General features: G+C 39.6%; 2 protein-coding genes across 2 annotated transcripts in view; one reads left to right on the top strand and one right to left on the bottom strand.

The window, feature by feature from the left end:
• LOC113149180 (T-lymphoma invasion and metastasis-inducing protein 2-like) overlaps positions 1-9,164 on the bottom strand; it is a 46,142-nt gene extending 36,978 nt beyond the window's left edge. The window contains 1 exon segment of the mRNA XM_026341086.1: positions 9,022-9,164. The gene's annotated coding sequence lies outside the window, so the exon portion shown is untranslated.
• A 4,227-nt stretch (positions 9,165-13,391) lies between these two features.
• LOC113149181 (interferon-induced protein 44-like) lies at positions 13,392-17,110 on the top strand. The gene is made up of 8 exons (XM_026341087.1): positions 13,392-13,486; positions 13,765-13,797; positions 13,887-13,920; positions 14,064-14,259; positions 14,967-15,128; positions 15,236-15,407; positions 15,581-15,681; positions 16,219-17,110. Exons 2-8 carry the CDS (start codon positions 13,767-13,769, stop codon positions 16,480-16,482), a joined length of 960 nt encoding a protein of 319 aa, XP_026196872.1. The 5' UTR covers positions 13,392-13,486; positions 13,765-13,766; the 3' UTR covers positions 16,483-17,110.
• Positions 17,111-23,327: the final 6,217 nt, after the last annotated feature.

Genomic DNA, 23,327 nt, shown 5'->3' with positions numbered 1-23,327 from the left:
GTAAATTAGCATAATTCCAAAATGCAATCCAGCCACACCCTTCATTTTGTTTCTGAAGTTACCTCCGTCCACATGTAATTCTGCTCTTGGGCATGATGGAGGACAGATGAGAAGGCCGGTTACAGAAGGAACTGTATATCATTTCCTTTTCTGCCACGTTTATTGTTTATAGCCAGCAGATAAGTTCTGAGTTACAGAACAACCTCTTATCTCTGAACAAGCTGTCACAATAGACAAAGAGCTGTCTACTGTTGCTATTGTGCTGTTTCTTCTTCCTCTTACAAATTTAGGTCAAGAAAACAATGAAATGACACAACAGCCTTTCTACAATCCTGTTTTCCCTCTACACACACAACAAGGACGGGTTAGTGTTTTCTCTGGAGGGTGTTTTGGAAAAGCTTAATTCTTGTGGATAGAAAAATCCAGTTTCAGTCTGTGTGGAGAACAAAAACAGAGGAAGAATGTGTGTTTACGAGCAGTTGAGGAACCCTACAAAGACAAGAACATTCATTCTCTACAGACTGAAGCATTTAAGGCTTCCGGCTGTGAGTTGCTACCCAATTACAATTAATACTGCATTCTGACCAAATATCTTTGAAGGTGAGTCGGTGCCTTCAGAAAAGACTTACACATGGAAACATGTGAAATGACCACCAACTTCTTCAATGATTTTTCCAAAACAGTACATTTATTTAAAGCAGCTAACATGAACACCGTTGGCTCCTAGCCCAACTGGACTGGAGACAAAGTGCAGCAACATCTGGCTGCTGGTGCAGGAATTTCCCACCCTGGTTGTAAACGACATTACATCAACGTGCACGCACATACTCACGCATGCAGAGGACATGCTGATTTCCTGTGAGCCGGGTTTGATGCAAACACCTCTGAATGTTCAAACATCCCGTCACACACTTCCTGTCCTGCTGTCACTGTACAGACACAATGACCTTCAAGCTTTTTATTACCCAACAAGAAACAGAAAGTCCGGAAAGTTTCCAAATGTGACGTCTGCAGCTGGAAGATGGTCACACCTGGATTTTAATGTTTTAGTTAATCACGTATCAAGTTCAAATTTCCACAGCAACATGCAAATTGTTTTATTTGCAATAAAACTCCAGCATGTCTTATTTTGAGGAGTATTTTAAAAATCAACCTAGAGTCTTCTTTAAAGAATCCAGAGTCACAAAAAAGCATCTTAAATCCTGAGCAGCACTGTCATCTTTTATAAGAGCTGCTCTAACCCAGAAGGGCGAGAGTCACTGGAAACCACAGGAAGCTTAGGACAAACCCTTTCTGCTCATTACATAACACTTGAAGAAACAGAGGCTGGAAAACAATGACGAGTAGAGTCAGAAATGAGGAGAAGAAATCAGAGAACCCAGAGAGAGGGGAGAGAGTGCTGCAAAGAAAAGATGGAACGAGAAACAAGGGAAGTATGACTGAAATATCGTAAATCAGAAACCAAATTAAAGGCTCCAAACAAAAAAACTCAGTGAAGCAAATGTGCTGAGGCTGAAAACGTCCCATAAATCCACTGCAGTCTGTGCATTAAAACCTTTCCTCTAAAGGGAATTTAGTCCCATGTTTATGGCCACAAACATTTAGATACAAGTCTGGAATAAATGCTGTGTAACAGTACTCTGTAGGCATGTCCTGCAGTTCGTCTTTGTAATTATATTCCAGTTACACTACATGACACTCCACATCTGTTAGTGTCTTGGTCAAAACATCCAACACAATCGCAAACGACGAGTAACTGTACAGTTACGATAGCAGTGGCAGCCAAAGCAGCGTATGACCCGTCCATTGGGAGGGACGGGAAGGAATTTGGTTGTGCTTTGTGTATTTTCATGTGCAGTATTTTCATGAACTGCAGTGCACTGAGCTCTCAAGGGCACTGGAGAGTTTATCCTGCTGTCTCATAGAACAAATACATGCTTGACTGTATACTGTTATACTATATTTGACTGACTAGCCCGTCTGCTCCTTCACAGTAAAACATCTCCAGTCTCGTCACAAAGATGATTCACAACAGTAAAAGCTCACAAGTCTGTTCAGTAGCTTCTCCTAAAGGCCAACTGGTTGCAGTAGTAATGACTTCCCTGCATGTCCTTGTTTCATCAAGTATTATAAGATTTTATTTACTGTGAGGGATCTGTGTCAAAAACTGTAGGAGAAACAAAGACTTCCTCACAGCATACAGCAGGTTGACTTACTAACTTTCTTTCTGCTCTTTGAACGTGGATTATCACACTACTAATAAAAACACAAAGTCAGTGTGATGCCTGCAGCTTAGTATCAACATCTTCTGGTTTATCCACAGCAGAGTTGACTGGAGAACCAGAGCCACAGGCTGTACGTCTGGGAGCTTCACCCTCCCTCTGTTTCCAGCGTCGCATTACCATACCGAACCAGTCCAAAACCCAAGAGCAACAATGGAAAAACTCCCTGAACAGATCCAGCACGGCAACAACACACAGCTCCAATCCAATGGAAATAAAAACCTCAACATATCAGGAGTGATTTTCCCAGAGGAATCAAAGCTGGTTGGATGATGGAAGTTCAGACGGAGGGTTGGAAAGATGTGCCCAGAATATGGGAAACAGCATAACTGGATATGTGTTTTCCAATCTGAACTAATCCACATTAGTGGGAGGGGGGCAAGGGGCCTCTGATGCTCCATGTGAAATTAAAAATGACCTTTGCTCTCTGATGGAAGGTGGTCTCAAAATGTATTTTCCAGGAGGAGTCCCACTTCCTGGAATGGAAATGCAACAATCAAGGAATTATGGAAAAAATATAAAAGTAAGTTATGAGAAATATCGTGTTTTAGTAGATGAATTAAAAAAACTTTTCTTAGAAAGCTGAAAGTCAGTGTTTTCATTTTCACACATATAACGACCACAAGCCAAGTCCACTATGGTTGAGGATGGGGAGGGCGAGTGGGGGGGTTTGTCATAATGTGGGGAAAGAGACAGAGTATTAAGAGAATAACTGGAAACAGCTGTTGAAGGAAACACTGATCATGGTTGGTTGTTGGTGAGAAGCTGCTCTGAGAACAGCAGCAGGGTGACGTAACACAGCTGATACACAAACACCAATCTGCATTTAATTTAATTCTCAGATTACAATGTTCTGAACCAAAGGTTTTTGAAGTCTGACTAAATTGAGAGGACTGAATTTTTCACTGTTAGTATGTTTTATTTTTAAAACTCTTATCAGTTGTCATTCTGGGGCTTATTCAAAGTCAAACTTTTGGAAGTACAGTTCTTAAGAGAGCGATATGAGATACAACTGTATACATGTTTGGTATTTATTGTCTACATTTCTTTAATTTAGCCAAAATGTCCCGTTCAATGAGCCGAATTAGCCCTTAGCAGCTCCTGTTTGCAGGAAACCCATGAACATGCAGACAAATATCATTGGACTGCTGTGATACAGAAAAACTATTTAAAACAAGAGTATTGTCAGGCACGTTCTGCAGGCTTTTTTTCTGTGATATTTAAAATAATTCATAGACACTTCCTCAGTGTGTCCTTCCACTGATTTACTTATAGTTCAGTCTAATACACAACAATTGGAGGTGAGTTTCTCAATACATTTCATGACCATACTGAGCCTTTTCCACCACAGTCTGCAAAATGCCCTCTCAAAGCCCCACCCCACCCTCCTCACTGCCCCCAACACGCTAACCAAAGTCTCTCAGTCCGGTGGTGCAGACAGATGACTCCTGAAATTACAGCTGCAGGCACCAAATAAACCTCATTATCATGAGCTGTACAGTTCCCTTCATCCTCTGAGTAATCAAAGCAGGATGAATGAGTGTGTGTGTTCAGTGGCTTTTAATGTTTTTATTCACAAGGAAATTGCTCTATTATTTAGACTCTGCTCATCTGGTAGGAAATTGCAGAATTACAGAAGCAAAACTGCATCTCGTCATCTTTTTCCCCTCCAACAAACACGCTTCATTAAAGACGTTTTCAACCACATTTTCACTTGAATTAACTGAAATTTGAGGTGTTTGGAGTCGACTTCAAATTCAGCTTCACAGTCTTTCAGCTGAGATCACAACAACCTTGTCCAAACCACTAAGTGGGGAAAAAAGAAACTTTGGGTTTTGCCAAGAACAGTGTTGGTCTTGTTAAATTAGGTGAAGGTACGCTGGCCAAAGGTTCTGCCCATGTTCTGTGTTGACATCAAAGCCCGTGGAGCATTTTTCCCCCAATAAGAGAGTTTAATTTAGCTGCACGTGAACCTTAACAGAGGCTGCAAGTCAAAGGATGACAACCACAGTGTGTCCCGACAGCTACAGCACTGATTTTTCTACTTTTTATACTGAAGCGACTAATGGTTTTCGCTACACCTACTGCAAAACATTTTCCCCATTATTCTTATCGAGCAATTCAATTACAGCAGATATTTGTGGCACAACTTCACCTACTGTCAAGGTGCAGCAAACTGAAAACGTTGGAACAACATACTGGTGTTGTGACCTGCAAGCTCAGCCGTGGCACCTAAAACTTGAAATATTACAAACTTATTTCATGAGCAGACGCGCTGCCTGAATCCAAACACAGACAAAGCTGAGTCATCAGAAAAACAAACCATAGTCTTACGTGTGCATCACTGTTACTTTTTACACAGTGAAATGGTCCCAACACGCAGATGAATCGTGCAGGGTGTCTTCACTGACCAAAAATCACAGGAATTCTGTGAAATTTAAAACAGGAAATTGAATTTACTCCCAAACTGCAGGTTCTTTTTCTGCTCATTCAAAGTTAAAGGACGTTTGAGTCTTTGGAGCAAATATCAGAGGTAACGTTCTTTGACTCTGAAGCTTTCTGAAGTCTTAGGTCTAAAATCTCAGTTTAACCTTGTTGTCTTTACCTGTAATGAATCCATCACAGTGAAAATTTGATCCAATTAGTGTAATTGGCCACAAGGTGCCTCACTGAGCTGTAACTGAGCTCTGCTCTGCTGAGTCAGATCCTATCAGCTCTGCTTCGAGCCACAAACACAAACAAAGCCGCTCCGTTGTTGGACGGCTCGCTCTGAGCTGGGAGGCCGAAAGAACCAACGCCATCGGCTCAGACGGCAACATCAAGGTTAATTAGGGAGAAAATCCACCGCACATTCCAGGCGGACACAGAATTCTTTCTTCTGCTGCTGCTGTTCGGAGCTGCAGGGGTGGCCACAGTCGGCTCTCGGCCCACTATGACGAGAGGAAAAACAAACTGCTGGTTTCACCTCCACAATGTATGTTTGTGTTCTGGTGCTGGGAGAAGCCGCTGAATGAATTTGAAGGAATCTGGTCAGAAGTGGTTCTGTCACGTGTTTCTCTGCAGTCACAAAGACAAACCACAGTAAATCAAGACGCTCACTGGACAAAACTCTGCAGAAACACCAACTACATCGTCTCTGGTGTAGTCAAAGTAGAATTTAACGCTTTTTTCAGAGTAACTGATCAAAGAAACGTCTTTAACAAGTCTTTTCATGATTTGTTGATAAAGTAAAAGACTAGTCCTTATTAGAGAGATATTGAATATTATTAGTCCAACCAAAGGAGAGTGGTCCTTATATTTGCAATTAACAAACTTTACTAAGCCAAAAAATCTGGTTAGCTTAAGGCTAAAAAGCCAACTTCATCCTCCAGTGTCAGAGTTACAGGGGCAGTAAGCAGACTCAACATATGTCAAACTGAAATGATGAAGTTAACTTTTCCTAACCGCCTCAATCACAGCTGCTGCGTCCACTGATGAACAGTCAGTGGTGACTTGTTCAGGATCATTCACGGTTTCTGCTTGGGGACGCTCAGCAGACGCCTTCCACACATACACACGGCTGAACCTGGTGCTTCAACAGTGTCGACTGAACAGAGTCACCAATGTCGAAACACACAGCGTGACGAGCTTCAGAGGACTTGTCTGGCACATGTCGGTCAGACAATCTACACGAACAACGTTTGGAGCTGCATGTGGATCACGACCAGCACTAGTCCCTAAAACACATGTTGGACTTTTAAATAAACAACTAAATAAACAGCATCCATCTGAACTGAGGACACCAGAGGTCAATGAAACCAAAGAAAGAAAGAACCTCACAGCTAATTATTGTTCCAGGTTCCTTTTTGTCACGGAGCTGATGTGAAAGTGTAAACTGGCTCTCATTAGCACACAGCAAAGTCTAATGAGCTCCACTCAGTATTCATTAACACGGCGTTTAACTGTGAGGTGACAGATGGAGAGCCAGGACTGAACACTCGACTGACAGAGCATCACGCTCCCAGAGAACAAGTTCCTATTGTTGACCACACTGAACCAGGATCTCTGGCCTAACACATGTCACGCTGATCGATGAAGTGTGTTATTGATCACTGAGCCCCCCACAGGGAATCAATGGCATTTCTGTTTTTAATCACTATAACCTCCATCGGTTTCAGATCAATTCCTCTTGCTGAAACAAAGCTGGTTCGCTCAGCTCTGAAAATGTGTTTGCAGAACAATAATTCATCCCTATTCTCAAAGTATCTGTATCCACGTGTCAACTGTTTGTCTGCGGTTTCCGACCTTTGTGTCAAACAGAGGATCGTCTACTTACATCACTTGTGATTTTACTTTATCATTTTAAATGGTATTATACAGGTTTAATCATGATGTATTTTAGAGAAATAATTCATTAGTCTTGCTGATTTCAGCAACGTGTTTCGTGAAGAGGTTTCGGTTTTTGTGCCTACTGCTTTAATCAGATGGTATCAAAGAAGCAACATCAGGAACCAATCTTTCTTGGTAGGTGATTATTTTCTTCTTATTATTATTATTGCTGCAGTCCGTGGCCCCAAAGATTTAACCCGACCCCTACCACCATTTAACCATCTCAGTGTCTTCAGTTTGGATCACTACAGTTTTAGGATCCATTATTTTGAAGAGTCTTGTTTCATCTCTAATTCTTTCCTGCTCTGTTTGACAGCATGTTGTAAAACCAGACGCTGAGAAATTTTCTGGTCTACCTTTGGTGTCTCACCACTGACTCCAGTTCAATGTCTATTCTGTCCATACAGTGAGGAGTAAACTGGTGGCTACTGGTCTACCGTCATCTTTGTTATAATACAACATCACATCTGCTTGACTAATCATCACTGATGGCGATGCCAGCTCCACCGGGAAGTATCTGGAACTTGGATTTAGTGTCAGTCGTTGAACAATCTAGAACAATAGAAACGAAGGCAGCATCTGTAAGGATGGATACATACGGTGAAACATGACGTATACATCCAATTGTAACATGCTAATGCCTGACAGACAATGTGTAATCCAGTTTAAAAGGTTTTGTTTCATGAAAACCTGAGATTATACAGGAAAACTGAGCTCTACAGTTTGTCCAGGACAAAAGCCGGGTAATGCCTCTGTAACATATTTAATAGAACAAGGACGTGAGTCTGTTTGGCATCAGTGCTCTTGTCCTTTTTATTGTGACAATGTTAAAATGAAACCTGAAGACTCAGTGTCGGTGTTCAGGTTTCCTCCAAACATTTAATAATACTATCAGGACCATGGGCCTGCTGGACCTTCCAGCTGTAAACACAGCTTTGTGTGTTTTTTTGGACACAGGCGAGCAGTGTTCAACCTGCCAGGGTGTTTCCCGCTGCCACATCGCCACCTGATCTGCTCGTCTTCCAACAAAAACAACCAAGTCAGACCACGGCATTAAGAAGAGGAGGAAACCTACAGCCGAGAGGTGAAAATGGGCAGTAGGGCAGAAAAATAAACACAACTTCTGGATTTCTTTACACTCTGACCAGTTACATTCCCAAATAACCCACATAAAATTAGGGTTTGCTCCAGATGTATTAAACTGCAGGTAAACATGGCACCAGGACTGACGTTTCAGGCTCCTTTCGAGGTTCCTGACAGGTGAAACGACACTAACCTGGGCTAATAACAGCCTCTTTGTGCCGTTGGTGACTGGACTCCTACTGGTCTTCATTTACCGCAGCAGAGAGGACGTTTCATCATTAGCGTGTAATTTAAAATATTTTTTATGGCCACTGTGTGACAGCACAGACTTAATGTGTGTGTTGGGGTTTCAGGTCTTGAACCCTCCTCCCTGGGGGGTTTGGGGGCTCTGCAAGACACCACTTAGCTTTAAATGTGCCTGCTCTTTACTCAGCCACACACCACAACAAAGGCACCACAGGGGCGTACTGGGGGGCTATTTAACAGGGTTTCCCCTAATAGAGACACAGCTGCTGGATTTCATGCTCAGTTTCTTGCTGTGAAATTTCGGGAAACACTAAATGAAGCAACAACTGAGGACGAGTCGGAATTTCTATCAACAATAGGAGCTGATGATTAACGTTTGTGGTCACATGAGGAAAAATACGGACGATGCACCAGATGCAGAAGTGTTCATCAAAGAGACATTATGGGCAGAACAGATCAAGTATTCATGATAATAATAATAATAATAAGTCTACAACCAGTTCAAATCTAAGCAGGAAACGTGTTTCCACCAGTTAAAGCAGCAGCAGCTGCCTCTGGAAGCTGAAGGAGAACATGTCATCTCTGTGCTCACGTTATGTAATCAGCTCAGGAGTCTCCGTCAGGAACACACGAGGCTCTGAAGTTACAACTGTGCTGAAACGAGTCACTACAGTCACATTAAAAGTTCTTCACACTTCTTCTCATGCTCTCATTTCTCAATAGGAACCAGGGAGAGAACCACCACCTTATTTTACTGAATGTTCTTTTTTTTACATGATGCTAAAGCAGGAATTTTGCTATAAATTCCTGACTCGCTGCAGATCCCACAGGAATGTGACACATGTACAAAACTACAAGTTAAAACTGTTCAACACACTGTTGCATAAACTCAGTCAGTCCACGTATGATGATCCAAACTAATGCTGTGGTTTAACCAAACACTGGCGGCCGGGACAATGAAGACCACACACTGCACTCATGAGTCACCACCTCACTCCTGAATTACCTCCAAACCAAAGAGCAAAGTGAAAAACCAACGCACCTAAAAGTGACTTCCAGGATAAAAAGTCTCTTCTGTCCTCTGAGAAGAGATGTGGTTGTTTTTCCACGACTATTTTTCCTCAGCTGTCTTCACGTTGAGTTAAATCTCTGCTCGACTCTCACGTTTCCCGTCCTGACAACAGGAGGGTGGGTTCCTTCAGCTGGACCAGGACCAGAGGGAGGAGGATTTGTTTCTCTAAACCACACCTCACTGACTCAGTGGTGCAGCTAGAAGTATATTTACTCAAGTAATACTTTGTTTTACTGCCATTAGTTAGTTACTGAAGTATTTTCTCAGATACTTGAAGATTTTGAAAGAATTAAAAACTGTTAAAAGTTGTTTAAATGAAACCTTCTGAGAAAACATTAAACCACTGAAGTCAAACTGATCAGGAACCTAAAAACTAACCAGGACCTACAGCTGACAGATAATATACTGCAGTAAAAATTACAGTACTACTCTCTGTACTGTAATGAGGGGGAATGCCATCTAAAATGGAAATAATCATCTCGAGTAAATACTGAGCTACGGCCATCACTGCTCGAGTTCTATATACTGGACTTTTAACTTCGGCACATCTCCTTTGAGGTCGTTGCCTTTAACACTTGTTGTATTTAAAAGTATATGACACATTGTGCATAGTACTATTGTTGTACTGTTATTACTGCTTTCCCAGTATCTGAGTACATCCTCCACTCAACCGAGACCTAAAGTCCACTGCTGCCCCCTACCTGCTACACCTGGGTGTCACTAAATGACCCATGTATTAGAAAATACACTTCTTAAAAAAAATAAATAACTAAAAGTCCCCACCTGGATTTAAGTGAATAGGTAAGAACCTCCCACTGGATAATTACTGCCGGTGGTTGGGTGCTCTGCACTGAGCTCTGTGAACCTGAAGATTCTGCAACAACACAATGAAATGAAATTACCATCCTGATCCGACTCTCCTCTACAGTCAAAAAGAAACGAAAGGACAGAGGGAAACTCCCAGTTAAATAAACCTGAATGTTCTGTCTCTACCTCTTTCAGTGAAGGAATCTCCAGTTTCGTTTCCTCAGGAGCTTTAATAACAATCATCGGTCAGGCTGAACAGCTGACGGGCGCAGCTTTCGATGACCAGCACGTCCTCCATCAGCTTCATGTGCTGTACTTCTCTCCAGAAGTTCTGCTGGTTCCTCCACAGGAAGCTGGAGATGGGACTCTCTCTGCAGAGAGAGGAGCCAGATAGTAGGTTTACCAATTCAGACAGTGACACCTCAGTAAACACACACAATATGTTGTAGATGAAGCAGAAATCACAACAGTCAGCAATGAACTGATCATTAAAGTTACGGTTGGACACAAGTTTCTGTTTCTTTTTAAATTCCTATAATCGACTACTTTTTAAACCTGTGTCTTTGCTTCACGTCCTGTTCACACTTGGAGAACCTCAGACTTTAAAGACTCACAGAGACTTTCTTTGATGAAAAACCTTAAAATATGAAAACCCACAATCTGAGGCATTAGTGACCTGGTCTTCAGAGTCTCTGGATTCTCTAAACCTCCACCTGCATTCTGAAAACCACAAAGAGAGAATCAGAACAGTTCAAGCTGTGAAAACCAGTCTCCAGACCTGCTGCTGTGGACCAGGTGGAAACATCATCTTCATCCTCATCCTCCTCCTCCTCCTCCTCAGAGGACTCTGCGCCCCAGGAAGCGGTCGGGCCCAGCGGCCCGTCCAGGTTAGCTTCATGGGTCTGTGGGGAACCTGAAGAACCTCCTCGGTGGTCGGGTACAGACCCCCTGGTTACCGGACTAACGGTCCCGGTTCATGTTGAGCAGACACACGTGTTCGGTTTGTTTTGTCCGAGTCTCGGTGGTTTTCAGACCGGATGTGATCAAATCTAGAAGAGTCATTGGCGCCACCTGCTGGTCATAGAACGAATTACAGCAGGTGTTGAACCTTTACAGGTGTGCGTGTTTCTGAGGTCACCAGGCCAGTTTTCTCTGCTCTCCACCTTATCTAGTTTGCATTAAACTCTGGTTTATTTCCTCCCACTGTCATCTCATGATTATTTATATGATTCAACTGGATTAGAAGGTTTATTATTGTTCTACTGGCAGCGTGTCTCACTTCCTTATTGTGGCTTATGAAGAGGACAAACCAGACTGTCTGACAGAAGGTATCTAAATGTATAAAGACTGGTTACAAAACATTATCATTTTACATTAAAAGCATCTGCATAATATAGCTGATACAGTCCTAAAAAGTAAACTCTCAATATGGTGATAATTAGGAATTATTATGTTTAAAAAGTTATAATGTCATGTTGTCATGTTATAAAATAAGAACGTCAGCTCAATGAGACAAGTTTCATCATTTTGGCTCTGTGCACACCACTGTGGATTAAAATGAAATGATCAAGACACGATTCACATGTAAACTGTCAAAAAACAATCTGTCAAAGCATGAGATGCCATGAGGAAGAGCAGGGACGCAAAGACAGGAAGTGGAACTTTCTAGAGTTTTTCTTCTTCCTCCAGCTTCAGAATTTTGAACAGAACAAAAATCTTTTTTTATGTTTCAGATTTCCCGTATTTTCTAAGATTCATTATTGTGTCTGTAGGTTTAGCAGCTCTCATTTTATCTGCTGTTACAGTCGACATATGGACGAGAACTAAAGATAAAAACATTGACACATGAAACTTATGAACAACATGTTCTGATGTTCTGGCCTGTGTTTAGTTCCTAACCTCACTTTTATCCCTTGTGCCTGGACCTTTCCTTGCCCTTTGCCCTGTGGGGGGTCTTTGCCTGTCCTGTGTTTTGGACCCTTGGTCTTTCTCGGATCAGCCCTTGGATTATGGACTTTAAACCTTTGCCTGTGTACGTTTTCACCTGCCCTTTTGGTGTCCTGCTGTGTTTACTTAATACTTTGCTTTGTGTTCTCAGTTTCATGCTTCTCCTGCCTGGTTCCTGTGTCATTCTGCTATAATACTTTATAATAAACTATAAAACTACAACTGTCAGACAGACGGTGACAAACGTCAATGAGGTGAAAGTCATTAAAAGGCTGAACCCCATTCAAAATGTTCACACTAAAGTTAATCTAACACCAGTTCATCTGTGGAGGTTTTGGTTTCACTCAGAAATAGAGCAAACATCCTGTTGAAAAGGAAAGCACCAATGGAGGGTGGGGTCTGCAAAAGGCAGTTAGAAATAGAGAGTGAGAATAACTGAACAGCTACTGTTTCATTACATACACATATTACTGATTACTGACTATTACTGACTGCGTTTATTTACCTGTATCAGAAATCAATGTAATAAATTCTCATTTGATGTGAGACCTGCTCTCCAGCTCGGTCTCGTGTTATCTGCAGCCTAAATCAACTCAACCAGAAACCACAGCTGACATCACTTCCTGTGCTCAGTCTGTTCAGCTTCTTGCTCATTTAGTGATTAAACTGATCATCTTGGAGTGGTGGATAGGGATAGGGTCTCCCTACCGCCCCCTGCAGCTTTCCCACAACTTGTCCTTCCTCTGGAGCCAGATCCAGAAGCTCCTCTGCTATGGCTCTTCAGTCAGTCTTTACTCTCTCTTCAGGTCGATGCTTCTGATGCCCAGAGATTTTAAGAGGTGCTGTGTTTCAATGTAGTCTCTGCACCCGACCTCCACAGGGATCGTGAATGCCCTTTAACCAGCTTTTGAGCACTGTGCTACCAGCTCAGCGTACGTATCTTTCTTCCTCTCGAACGCAGCCTCCATTCCATCCTCTCACGGGATTCTCAACCATGAAGTCTTTGTGGGCATGGACCACAACACAATGTCAGACTTGGATTCTCTCCTCTGTGCCATACCAGAGGTGCAGGGTGTCATATTGGGCCCTAATCAGGAAGCTGAGCTTGCAGTATCTTCCACATGTTGGCCCAGGTGACCGTCCTGTTTATCACCACCTGACAGCTTGTCCACTTTGCCTGATGTTGCTGGCCACAGGCTTTTATTATTAGATAGGGGCCTATAAGTAAAGGAGACAGAATTACTTCTTACTCCATTAAAGCAGAGAGAAGAGAATAAATGCAGCTATATTTTAAACATCAACACCCTGCCACAAATCCTTCTCCTTTAAAATGGACTTTATTTGATTCCATAAATACATCAACAACAAGACAGTGATGATACAGAACAAAGAGCATCATCATCAACAACCTATCCAATCCTAAGCCTTTTTAATAATTTCTAAACTGTTCGAAAAGTTGCGGCCATGTTTTAAACTTAAAGTTCAACAGAAACTCGCCTGAGTCAGGTTAAAATCTGAAGCATCCTGTAGTCTAAAGAGAAGGGGGGGTTCTGTAAAGAGACATTTCCTGACAAGTGAAAGTAAAACCAGGAGAGACAGAGTAGTTTCATTTCACTATTTTACTCTGAATTGTCAACAGCTCAAAGATCTGAATATTTGAGTCTGTCTCAAAGCAGCACAGGTAAGATGACTAATGACTAAATGTGTTAAAGATGCTTCACTTATGTTAATTGAAAACTGGTTATCAATAGAACGTAAAGACAGACGAACCGGTGTAATGACAGAGGAAGACAAACAGAGGAAATGTGTTCAAAGCAGCTACTGTTACTGTTCCTTGTACTAAATTCACTGTACTAGTTCTAAACTTCTCTATGTAAGGTGTTGGAATCATTTTGCAGTATAGCAGAAACAACATTAATACTTAAACCATAATCTCAAGATAAATTCTTTTCTTTCCAGTAATGGGAAGAGGATCATCGAAACCTGCCCCACGTATGTTCATTTAAATACTGGTTGAAGTTCATTGAACTTCTCACATTGCACCTTAATATCATTGTTTCTTAAACATTTGTCTTTGTCAGTTCTTGATAAATCACAGAGGAAAATAAGCTGGAGGTGAGTGTTTGATATCCAAATGTTAAGTTTTAAACATGTTTCACAGAAAGACAGATCTATTTATGCGTCTCGAGATTAAAACTAACAGGTTGTTGACTGGTGTTTTAGTTTGAAGGTGACCTAACGTTTCCTTCTGTGAGCAGAGACAAACCGAGTGCTCTGCAGAGCGTGAACAACTACCGACCTCAGACTGAAGATCGGCAGCTCAGGATTCTTGTTTGTGGACCAGTTGGAGCTGGAAAGTCCAGTTTCATTAACTCCGTTCAAAGTGTCTTAAGAGGCAGGATGTGTGCAGAGGCCTTGGTGGCCCCCATCTCTGAGGACTGTTTCACAAAAAAGGTGTGAAGAAAGTCTTTATGACTGTACGCTGCTGGAAATCAGCTCGAATGTATCGTATGTGTCATTCAGTTTCTCTCTGGGATTCGCCTGCTCGGGCCATGTCCCACTCTTGTCCCTTTGGCCGGAGTTACTGTCGGCACTCTGGGGCGTGTTCACGCTCCTGCACTCACGCATCACGAGCATGAATCACCCGTTGTTTTGCTGCACCACTAACGAAAGAGTCCTCCCTCTCCTCTACTTGGCTTCTTTGGAGGTGTGGATGTTTTCTGCTCTTTGGTTCAGAGTCCTGATGGCTCTTAGTTTGTGTTGGACTGGGTGATGGGAGTCCAACAACAGGTACTGGTTAGTATGGGTGGGTTTACTGAAACCTTCCTGTAAAGGCCAGGAAGTACAGGGCTTCACAGACCAGCTCTCAAGACCTGTAGATGTGAACCTTCAACACGGCAGCGTCTCGGTCCAGAAAAAGGGCCGAGACTGAACTAAACAGTCTGAACAGGCCAAAGGAAGAACCTGCTTATTCTTTACATGACTGGTGTATCTGAGAAGCTCAGAGGGACTTTTGGACTTTTGGTAAACACAACATAGCTGTGGACTTCAAAAAAATAAAAAAACTGTAAAGTTAAGATTAAACAGAAAGTGAATGTAGCTCTGAAGAGTAAACCAGATCAAACAACCTTAACAGATTTTATTTTCCACGTGTTTCACAGTACACAACGTACAAGATCCCAAAAGGGAAAAAGGGAGAGGCCTTCTACCCTTTTGTCCTCAGTGACATGATGGGACTAAAAGAAAGAAGCAGAAGAAACAGAAAAACCCATGTGAAAGACGTCAAACGCTTGTTGAAGGGACACGTGAGAGACGGATACACGGTGGTTACTGCATCTTAAAAACTGATGAAACATCATTTTTAACTAACAGCTCTGTGGTTTGTTAACGTGTTGTACAACTGTTGAACTGTATTTGACTTTATTTCCAGTTCAATCCTGAATGTAAGATCTCAAAGGAAGATCGATTCTACAACGAAACTCCAACTATCAACGACAAAGTTCATGTTCTGGTTTTAGTCATTGATGCAAACAGACAAACTCTGATGAGAAAAGAAGTCGTGGACATGATTCAGGACATCAGAGACGAAGCCAGTGACCTGGGTGAGAGAAAACTTCACCTTCACTAACCCGAACCCTAACACATCACCTGAATCTTCAACTGGTTAAAACATCAGATACTCCTGTCGTTACCTTTAGTCCGTTCGACCCTCATAGAAACACTGTTTGTTGTCACTTTGTGCTAAACGTCCGAAACTCTGTGTTTGTTCCTGAAGGAATTCCTCAGGTGGTGGTTTTTACCAAAATTGATGAGCTCTGTCCTGAGATTAAAAATGATGTGAAGAAGGTCTACAGGAGCAGGATACTGCAGGAAAAGGTACTACTACTACTACTACTACTACTACTGCTACTACTACTACTACTACTACTACTACTACTACTGCTACTACTACTACTGCTACTACTACTACTACTACTACTACTGCTACTACTACTACTACTACTACTACTACTACTACTACTACTACTGCTACTACTACTACTGCTACTACTACTACTGCTACTGCTACTACTACTACTGCTACTACTACTACTACTGCTACTGCTACTACTGCTACTACTACTACTGCTACTACTACTACTACTACTACTACTACTACTGCTACTACTACTACTACTACTACTACTACTACTACTACTACTACTACTACTACTACTGCTGCTACTACTACTACTACTACTACTACTACTACTACTACTACTACTGCTACTACTACTACTACTACTACTACTACTACTACTACTACTACTACTACTTATTATTAAGGGTTTCTGGAGTCTACAGACTTATTTCCAGTCCCTGAACACACCGTTCTCATTTAGTCTTGATTATTTTATGATTATTAAAATGCAGATGCAGCAGTTCAGTGGAACTGTGGGTTTTCCAATGAACTGCATGTTTGCTGTGAAGAACTACACCAACACCAACTTAGACAACGACACTGACACTTTAATCCTCAACACCCTGAAACACGTCATCGACTTTGGAGACGACTTCCTCAACAGGATGGTCACTGATCAGGAAGAATCATCGATCGTTCAGGAAGACGCCTCAACAGTGGCTGAATTTCATGATGTACAAACAGCACAGTGTGACGTTCAGGAGCCACTTCCATAATGTGTTTTAAACGGATCTTTTTTCTAAATGTGTCCTAAGACGTCAGACGTTTCTGTATTGTGTATATTTGTACTGTATGTGCCCTTCCTCTTGTAATATCCTGTAGACTGAATGACTGTGTATCTGGAATATTTTAATTTGATGTAGTAGTAGGTGTTTTCATTTCAACTCCTGTAACACACTCAAAGTTGGAATAGAGTCATGTTTACCACTGTGTTCCAGCAGCTTTCATTTTATTTATACTGTCTAGTGATCTGGGAGCTGAGTGGACTTATCGTTGCAGTTCTATCAGTGGAGTATTTGTCTCTTCCTGCTGGATATAAGTTGTTCAGTGCAGAATCTCTACAGAGTCTTATGCATCTGTAGATCTTTATATACCATCGTCCACCTGCTCATCCTCATACCTTTCCACCAGTGGAGCTGGAATCCCTCCTAGACGCCCGTCTTATCATTACTACCTGCCTGATTGACTTGAACAGTCCATTTTATTGAACCAGCTCAACACCTTTCCTTTCATCAGGTCGTCTTTTGTGGACTCATCAACAGCCTTAGTGTCTGCATTTTGATCTGCTTTAGTATTTCCTTATACACTCACTTGTTAAGAAAAATAAAGTATAAGTAAAGTGAACGTTATTCTTATTTAAAGTCTGAGTGTCAGCCAGACTAGAATTAGCCAACGTAATTTAATCAGTAGAACTGTATGTCGGTTGTAGTTTTCTGTTTAAGAGGTGCTATGAGAAGGTGGTGGAGCTCAGCAGGTGAGTGGAGTCTGTGGGAACACACAGTCTCTGTCTTTTTGGTCAAAGACAAGGTAATGTGAGCCCATAATGTCACGTTAACCTGCTGGGTATCGACACATGAATGGTGATTTTTATTTATTTTTTCTGGCTTTTGTTCGTTTATTGGAGAAATAACTGTAAATGGGACAGAGAGAGATGTGAAATGAAACACGGGTCACCAGTCAGAAATAGAACCAGGTCGATGTGGTTCAGTGGTTTGTATCTTAATTATTAACACAAGATGAAATATTTGGGAGGAGAAGCAGAAACAACTTTTAATTGAAGTCAGTAAAACGACCCACAGAGCGAGGTTCAGGTTCAGGTTTACTATAGTCTGACAACACACACAGAGCTTTGAACAAGAATGATGTCAGTGGAGTGATTTGAGTGCTGAAATCTAAAAAGTCATGTTCACTAAGTTATATTTATTTATTATTGTCTCCTGGGACACAACTTGACATAAAAACACTGAAATGATTTGCAAATCTCATAAACCCACGTTTAATTCAATGTAGTTCTGAGAGATCAGTGGAATCACCAAGAATCAGCTACAGCAGACTCACTGCAGCGTAAAGCCTGCAGACGTTAACCAGTTTCTACTGTAAAACCTGAGCCCAGTCCTAATGCGAAACCTCAGACCCTGTTCAAGTAGCTAAAAAAAGACTGGGCTGATTCAGAAATAAGTTATTATCTGATCTACTGCAGACATCAATAATTAAATCACTGGATTATTTCAGTCCTAATATTAAAACAACAAATTTCCAGTGTCTAATTACTACTTTTCAATCTCAGAGATTGAAATCAAACCTCTAATAATCTGTGGATTCCTCATTTTCCCCCACGTGTCACTGATGCACAGCTATCATCAAGCTGTCATCAGCACATTAGCTTCAGTGAATTCATTAAATCTAAGGCTTCACTAACCTCTGTGGTTGAATTTTAATTTAATTTAAACATGATTTCTAATTGTTCTGATGATGACACACATTCTCTGCCTGGAGCCAATTTATTTCCATCTTGGTCTGTATGAAGTGCAGGACCCTGTGACAACATTTAGTTTTTTCAACGTTATGATGTTTCTGGTTTAATACAAAATGAATAAAGAAAGAACAGAGTAAAAGTAAAGTAGCTGAAGATGGAAATACTAGAAATACTCAAAGTACAAGTACCTCAGCAGCTTTGTTGCTGTAAACGTTCCTTCTGTTCTCATCAACTGTTCCACGGTACATTCAGATCTGTATTTAAACAGCTGTAACACGCTGTTTGACTGTTGCTGGAGTCGTTTCGTCTCCAGGTGGAGAAGTCTGAAGACTGATTGATTTAGTTTGGTGTCCTCTAGGAGACACGAGGACACCATGACCATGTTCATGCAGTAGTTGTACCCAGGTACCTCTGGAGGGAGTCATGAACTCATCTGAGCTGACGTTGGACACCAGGCACAAAATTAACAAATGAACCTGTTGAGCTGTGGAAGTAAAATGAAATGTAACGAACATTTGAAATAAAACTTTAAAGGAGTGGTTTAAGATCCATAGAGGACGTTTATCCCAGCAGTGATAACTTCTCTGGTATTTTGTTTTCAAGAAGCTCAAACAAGTCCGGTCACCACCGAGTGGCGCTGTTGACACGTCAGAGGTTCAGTGATGGAGCGGCTTGTTTCTGTATGTTTTCTGTGAAGGGTTTCATTTCTAAAGTCTATAAAAGCTGCCAAATAATAATAATGACACCAGTGACACACAGAAACGTATTGATCCTCTTCAAGAGAAAAGACAAGTGCAGCAAAAAGAACTAAACTAGAACAAAAAGAACTAAACTAGAACTAAAAGAACTAAAAAAACTAAACTAGAACTAAAAAGAACTAAACTAGAACAAAAAGAACTAAACTAGAACTAAAAAGAACTAAACTAGAACAAAAAGAACTAAACTAGAACTAAAAGAACTAAAAAGAACTAAAAAAACTAAACTAGATCAAAAAGAACTAAAAAGAACTAAAAAGAACTAAAAGAACTAAAAAGAACTAAACTAGAACTAAAAGAACTAAAAAGAACTAAACTAGAACAAAAAGAACTAAAAAAACTAAACTAGAACTAAAAAGAACTAAACTAGAACAAAAAGAAACTAAACTAGAACTAAAAGAACTAAAAAGAACTAAACTAGAACAAAAAGAACTAAAAAGAACTAAAAGAACTAAAAAGAACTAAAAGAACTAAACTAGAACTAAAAGAACTAAAAGAACTAAAAAGAACTAAAAAGAACTAAAAGAACTAAAAAGAACTAAAAAGAACTAAAAGAACTAAAAAGAACTAAAAAGAACTAAAAGAACTAAACTAGAACTAAAAGAACTAAACTAGAACTAAAAGAACTAAAAGAACTAAAAGAACTAAACTAGAACTAAAAGAACTAAAAGAACTAAAAGAACTAAAAGAACTAAACTAGAACTAAAAGAACTAAACTAGAACTAAAAGAACTAAAAGAACTAAACTAGAACTAAAAGAACTAAAAGAACTAAACTAGAACTAAAAGAACTTAACTAGAACAAAAAGAACTAAAAAGAACAAAAAGAACTAAAAAGAACTAAAAGAACTAAACTAGAACTAAAAGAACTAAAAGAACTAAAAAGAACTAAAAAGAACTAAAAGAACTAAAAAGAACTAAAAAAACTAAAAAGAACTAAAAGAACTAAAAAGAACTAAAAGAACTAAAAAGAACTAAAAAGAACTAAAAAGAACTAAAAAGAACTAAACTAGAACTAAAAGAACTAAAAAGAACTAAAAGAACTAAAAAGAACTAAAAGAACTAAAAAGAACTAAAAAGAACAAAAAGAACTAAAAAGAACTAAAAGAACTAAAAAGAACTAAAAAGAACTAAAAGAACTAAACTAGAACTAAAAGAACTAAAAAGAACTAAACTAGAACTAAAAGAACTAAAAAGAACTAAAAAGAACTAAACTAGAACTAAAAGAACTAAAAAGAACTAAAAGAACTAAAAAGAACTAAAAGAACTAAAAAGAACTAAAAAGAACAAAAAGAACTAAAAAGAACTAAAAGAACTAAAAAGAACTAAAAAGAACTAAAAGAACTAAACTAGAACTAAAAGAACTAAAAAGAACTAAACTAGAACTAAAAGAACTAAAAAGAACTAAAAAGAACTAAAAGAACTAAAAAGAACTAAAAAGAACAAAAAGAACTAAAAAGAACTAAAAGAACTAAAAAGAACTAAAAAGAACTAAAAGAACTAAACTAGAACTAAAAGAACTAAAAAGAACTAAACTAGAACTAAAAGAACTAAAAAGAACTAAAAAGAACTAAAAGAACTAAAAAGAACTAAAAAGAACTAAAAGAACTAAACTAGAACTAAAAGAACTAAACTAGAACTAAAAGAACTAAAAGAACTAAAAGAACTAAAAGAACTAAACTAGAACTAAAAGAACTAAAAGAACTAAAAGAACTAAAAGAACTAAACTAGAACTAAAAGAACTAAACTAGAACTAAAAGAACTAAAAGAACTAAACTAGAACTAAAAGAACTAAACTAGAACTAAAAGAACTAAACTAGAACAAAAAGAACTAAAAAGAACTAAAAGAACTAAACTAGAACTAAAAGAACTAAAAGAACTAAACTAGAACTAAAAGAACTAAACTAGAACAAAAAGAACTAAAAAGAACAAAAAGAACTAAAAAGAACTAAAAGAACTAAACTAGAACTAAAAGAACTAAAAGAACTAAAAAGAACTAAAAAGAACTAAAAGAACTAAAAAGAACTAAAAGAACTAAAAAGAACTAAAAGAACTAAAAAGAACTAAAAGAACTAAAAAGAACTAAAAAGAACTAAACTAGAACTAAAAGAACTAAAAAGAACTAAAAGAACTAAAAAGAACTAAAAGAACTAAAAAGAACTAAAAAGAACAAAAAGAACTAAAAAGAACTAAAAGAACTAAAAAGAACTAAAAAGAACTAAAAGAACTAAACTAGAACTAAAAGAACTAAAAAGAACTAAAAGAACTAAACTAGAACAAAAAGAACTAAACTAGAACTAAAAGAACTAAACTAATCATCAGTAATCAAAGTCTGAACCCACTCAGAAACTTGAAAAGGGTTTTTAGAGTCTGTCGTTTAAATCAGCTCCACTTCAACATCAGTGTGACGTTCTGTCAGTGTTTCTCTAGAAAGGATGAAGACAAATCATCATCACACAGCGATGTCACATAGAAAGAGAGTTTTCCTGCTCATTCACAGTTGGAGGCACTGAGAGCACGTCTGTCTCCTCTGAGACACTGATCTGACTGTGGACTCAGGTTCTTTGAGGATTTAGGGAGAAAAGAAACGAAAACATCATCATTTATCAGCATTTGACAAACGTGATGGTTTCACGTGCTTCATCCAGAAACTGTGCCGCACGTTTGGAAATCACCACACTCACACGTCATTCATTGGTTGTTTTAATGAGTTTAAGTCATTTTAATCTGTAAACAAATAAATATCCTGAAATATAAAATAACATAAATGTGTTAAAGGCCTCGAGTTCAGAACATCTGAAGTTAGTTTACAGCTGGAGTTTGTCGCCATGTCTGAAGACATCAGGACAAAATCGAATGAATAAAACCAGATTTCTGCTGCACAAATGTTGTTTGGATGTGAGCTCAGACTGAGTCACCTGCTGCTCTCCTGGGACGAATTAATGCAAAGATGGGTTTTTAATTGTGACCCGTTAATCATGGTTCATGTCGGCAGGTGGAGGAAAACTCTCTTTTAAACCGCTTCACGCAGCACGACCTGCTCTGGACCGTGAATGCAGCAGGAATGAAATGGGAACATGTTGGACTGATTCTTACCGAGTGACTCTGAGCTTGTGTCACAAAGATGCTTTATTACAAACAAGAGGCCGTTTGTCAGCCAACGATTCCGATTCAAACCTGACAGAACCTCTGTACGGACATCAAGCAGGATTATTGCTCTTTAGAGTCCAATTAACTCGTTTCCTTTGGCTTTTAAAGAGTCTGTGTTGCTCAAATGTTCAGTGCTTTATACAACTTTATGTTCCGAGTAGTTCAGATTCAGAGGACACCACAAAGCTCAAAGCTCCTCTAACACTCTGCAGCTGATTCAGCGTAAACGTGTGGAGACGTGATGCAGCATTTAATCAGGAAACAGGTTAAACCACTGATTCTGTGGTCAGTAAAGATTCTCAGTGATTCTACAAATGCTTGGTTTAAATTCTCTGTTTCTTTACCTGGAAACTCTACTCAGGTTGAGACTGCAGTGAATAATAAGAGCAGCTTCCAACATGACAGTAAAAAACACTAGTTTCTCTTTGTGTTTCGCTCTTAATCAATTAACAAGTTCAACAACACTACTCACTATCCACCCTTTTATCTATGTCAGAGCTCAAATATTTGTACTACAAATATTACTACAGTTTAGTAATTTGCACTAAATGTAGTAAATCCATCTGAAGTATCTTAAGTATGATGACACCCAAAGTTTTCCTGCCACCTAGTGGTCAAATCTGGATCCATTTTTCAACTGTTCCCAGGCTTTAAAACGTGCTGCCTGAAGTAAGAGCAGATGGTTTTCTATTAGAACAGTGAGAGAGATGTGGCCACATTCCCACTGAGATTCTGATGATGACACTTGTAGTGCTGCTGAGAGGTCGACATGCACTGCTCAAGAAAATTAAAGGAACACTTAAAAACATGAGATTTCAATGGGGAAAAATCATTCTGAATATTTATACTGATATGGAAGAAAAGAGGCCACATCGCTTGATGGAAATGAAAACGATCGACCTACAGAGGGTTGAATCAAAGTAGGAAAATGATGCAGCAGTTCAGTTCATTTTACTCAAATTTCATTCCAGAAACTCAACAGCAAGCTGCCGTATGACCAAACATATGATTCAAGGGTGATCGTCATGCTGGCTGCTGGTTCTGATCCAACCTGCTGGAGGTCATTTGGCTCTGACAGTGCTCATCCTGTTCCTCCTGTTGATGGGTTAAGGACCTTCTACAACCCTGAAACTGATTAACAACCTACTTAACTGACCAGATCAATGTCCCAGAAGTTGAACT

The sequence above is a fragment of the Anabas testudineus genome, chromosome 24 (genome assembly GCF_900324465.2).
Source record: "Anabas testudineus chromosome 24, fAnaTes1.2, whole genome shotgun sequence".
Lineage (NCBI taxonomy): Eukaryota > Metazoa > Chordata > Actinopteri > Anabantiformes > Anabantidae > Anabas > Anabas testudineus.
Note: the sequence above shows the minus strand (reverse complement) of the source record. Positions and strands in the feature narration are given on the sequence as shown.

Bases quoted from the DNA above. Each gene is read 5' to 3' on its own strand.
- LOC113149181 (XM_026341087.1), top strand. From the start codon at position 13,767: ATGGGAAGAGGATCATCGAAACCTGCCCCAC. The intron at 13,798-13,886 runs GTATGTTCATTT...TGTCTTTGTCAG, and splicing joins ATCATCGAAACCTGCCCCAC to TTCTTGATAAATCACAGAGG. The intron at 14,260-14,966 runs GTGTGAAGAAAG...CGTGTTTCACAG, and splicing joins AGGACTGTTTCACAAAAAAG to TACACAACGTACAAGATCCC.